This window comes from Gaeumannomyces tritici, assembly GCF_000145635.1.
Source record: "Gaeumannomyces tritici R3-111a-1 unplaced genomic scaffold supercont2.250, whole genome shotgun sequence".
NCBI classification, from domain to species: domain Eukaryota; kingdom Fungi; phylum Ascomycota; class Sordariomycetes; order Magnaporthales; family Magnaporthaceae; genus Gaeumannomyces; species Gaeumannomyces tritici.
Window position 1 is genome coordinate 1 of NW_008804794.1, and position 2,693 is coordinate 2,693.

Consider the following 2,693-nt stretch of genomic DNA (forward strand, 5'->3'; position numbering starts at 1 on the left):
CGCAGGCGGCGGAGCAGCGCGCAGAGGGCGAGCTGCAGCAGGACGCCGACCCAGGCCAGGGCGAAGAAGGCAAAGGCCATCCAGGGCCGCGTGTGCCGCAGCATGGTGGCGCTGCCCGAGGCGTGCATGGCGCCCGAGAGGAGGAAGGCGCACGCCGAGGCCGCGAGCCCCGTCGCGGCGGACGAGCGCCGGGCCGGCAGCCAGCCGCGGCGGATCAGCCACTTGGACGGGGCCGTGTAGCCGACCCTGAAGCTCTGGTGCCAGTACCGGCCCCAGAAGCCGGCGAGGCCGTGGTCGAGCAGCTGGTCGAAGGAGCCGAAGTTGTCCGGGTACTGCCACAGGTCGCTGCTGACGCCGCCGGCAAAGGCGCGGGCCAGCCGCCGACGGAGAAGCTGGTCGGCTGAAAACACAGCAGTGAGTGCGGACAGCATGCCGAGAAACCCCAGGATCATTCGGTAAATGTAGAGGACCGATGGTGGGAGGGCCGGAAACATGGAGGACAGATATAGGGGCGGTGGCGAGTCGTGGAGGCCCGTGTTGAAATACCCGTCTTTGGTCATAAAGACGGCGCAGAAGTCCAGGACCAAGTAGGCTATGGCGATGTTGCAGAGACGAGCCCGGAAGAACTCGTCGTTTTTAGCGTGGCGCCAATGCCCTGCATGCGAAACTAGAGGGATGGAGTCGAGCTTGACCAGCTCCCCAGAAAGGGGCTCAGCAGGACGGTCGAATTTCGGGAGGCAAGATATGGCCCAGTTCCAGCCTGGTGTAAAAGAGGCGTGAGCATGCGGGCTGGTTATACCACGAGCGGATGCAGGGCCTTCAGGCCGTCAAGGGAGGGAGGGAGAAAACTCACCCGTGCCTCTCCAGGCCATGTAGTAGTCAAAGGCCCAGCCCAGGCGTGTCACGAAAGGGGCATCTGCCGGGAAAGCCTGCCAAAAGTAATCGTACTCAACAAGGGCGCGGGCAACATCGTCATCCGGGGGCACCACGAAGCGCACAGACTTGCGGCGCCGGGACTTGAGCACGGGGCTCGGGCCGTTGGCAGCAGCGTGGCCATTCAAGGCATGGCCGTTGGAAGCGTGGCCGTTGGTCACGGACATGGCTGTCGAGAACGAGGCCAGGGCCGTCGAGCACGCGACAGGAGACGAGGCCAGGTCAGCGGGTGGCGGGGCCACCATGATGCCGCTCGAGACGCGTCTGGCTGAGATGGGGGAAGACGAGGAAGACGAGGGCCGCGGTGGCCTCAGTCGCCTCTCGACCCTTTCGGCATCAAACTGGGGCCGCAAAAACACGAGGGCGGCAAAGACCCAGATGGTGCCCCTGAGCTTGCCAAGGCCCGGCAGAAACCACCACCACTCACCAACGTCAGCAATTTGAACCATTCATATATCCCCTAACTGGGCAGGTACCTAGGTACGTAGCATGGGAGCCGACAGAGACGCACCACGAGGCGACAAGACCTACGGCGTAGGCGACAGCGAGATTCTGGGGCGCCGTGCGGCGAGCCATGACCACGTTGAGCAAGGCCACGGCACCCGCGACCAGCAGACGCGCGCGGTAGAGCCACGGCCGTGCGGCGTGAGGAACCGCGAGGTACAAAATCGGGAGGCCAAAGTTGACGGCGAGGATCTGCAGGACCAGGGCCGGCCGCGGCTCGTCTGCCCAGGCCGAGCCATGTTTGGCGTGCATTTTGGGAGACGAACCAGGCTATAACTGAGAAGCGAAGCAGTCTGGCGAGTCCAAAGAGCGAGTCCAAAGAGCGAGTTGTCTACCTAGCCTGCCGCAACAGTCAAAACCCGAGGACAAAATGGGAGATGAGGCCACTAATCATGCCATCGCTGGAACAGTAAAGGGATATGGCGGCAAGGGATACCTGACATGCGCGAGAAGTGAAGCAGAAAAGAACCAAGATCAAAACATATCTCGATTGAATACTAAAGGGCAATTTACTATGGCTATCTCACTCGTGTCGAGAGCAGCCCGAGTCGTCTCGCTGCCCAGGTCGCAGCACGTCTGTGCAGCCTACGGTGCCACGCCACAGCACTCACTGCCTGGCCTAAAGTGGGTTGGTGGCGGACATGGAGCGCTCTCAGTCGCTGGAATGGTCGAGACTAGGGGTTGGACAGGGCCTTGTGGTGGCTTGCAAGATTGCCCAATTGCCGCTGGCGTCATCATTTCCAAATTGACCAGAACTGGCTGGGGCTGAAATGCGACATTGTGATTCAATATTGCCCAAGAGTCTACATTCATGTTCATATCAGATAAATCCTCAATTTGCTCCTCATTTTGACGCCGACTCGGCAATGGACACATGGCGGCGGTTCGGACGCTCCCTTCTCACTGTCACCAGATAGGCTCTACATTAGCCGAAATGGGAAGGTGAGGAGCTACCTAGACGGGGGAAGCGGGGAGCCGTGATAGCGACGGGGGATATCAAGACTGCTCATCCATCCATCCCTCTGGGTCCTGGATTTCCCGCCTCCAAAGTCCCAGCACGAGAAGGTGTCTTTCTCCAAAACACCCCCTAAAAAATGGCCACGTCCAGGCCCTCCCCAAGCGCGTGGTCGTTCCTCGCCGCCGCCAGCCTCCTCGCCCGCGCCGCCGCCGCCGCCACCGCCGCCGCCCTGCCGGCCTGGCAGCTCCTGCAGACGGGCAGCACGGCCCAGCTGCGCGGCCTGTCGGCCCTTCCCGGC

The 2,693-nt window shown here is 62.0% G+C and overlaps 1 protein-coding gene across 1 annotated transcript; it reads right to left on the bottom strand.

Moving 5' to 3' along the window:
- Nucleotides 1–214: 214 nt before the first annotated feature.
- Nucleotides 215–1,689, bottom strand: GGTG_14319 (hypothetical protein; the record flags this gene model as incomplete). Its single annotated transcript, XM_009232246.1, has 4 exons — nt 215–221; nt 268–760; nt 854–1,320; nt 1,445–1,689. 4 exons carry the CDS (start codon nt 1,687–1,689, stop codon nt 215–217), a joined length of 1,212 nt encoding a protein of 403 aa, XP_009230510.1.
- Nucleotides 1,690–2,693: the final 1,004 nt, after the last annotated feature.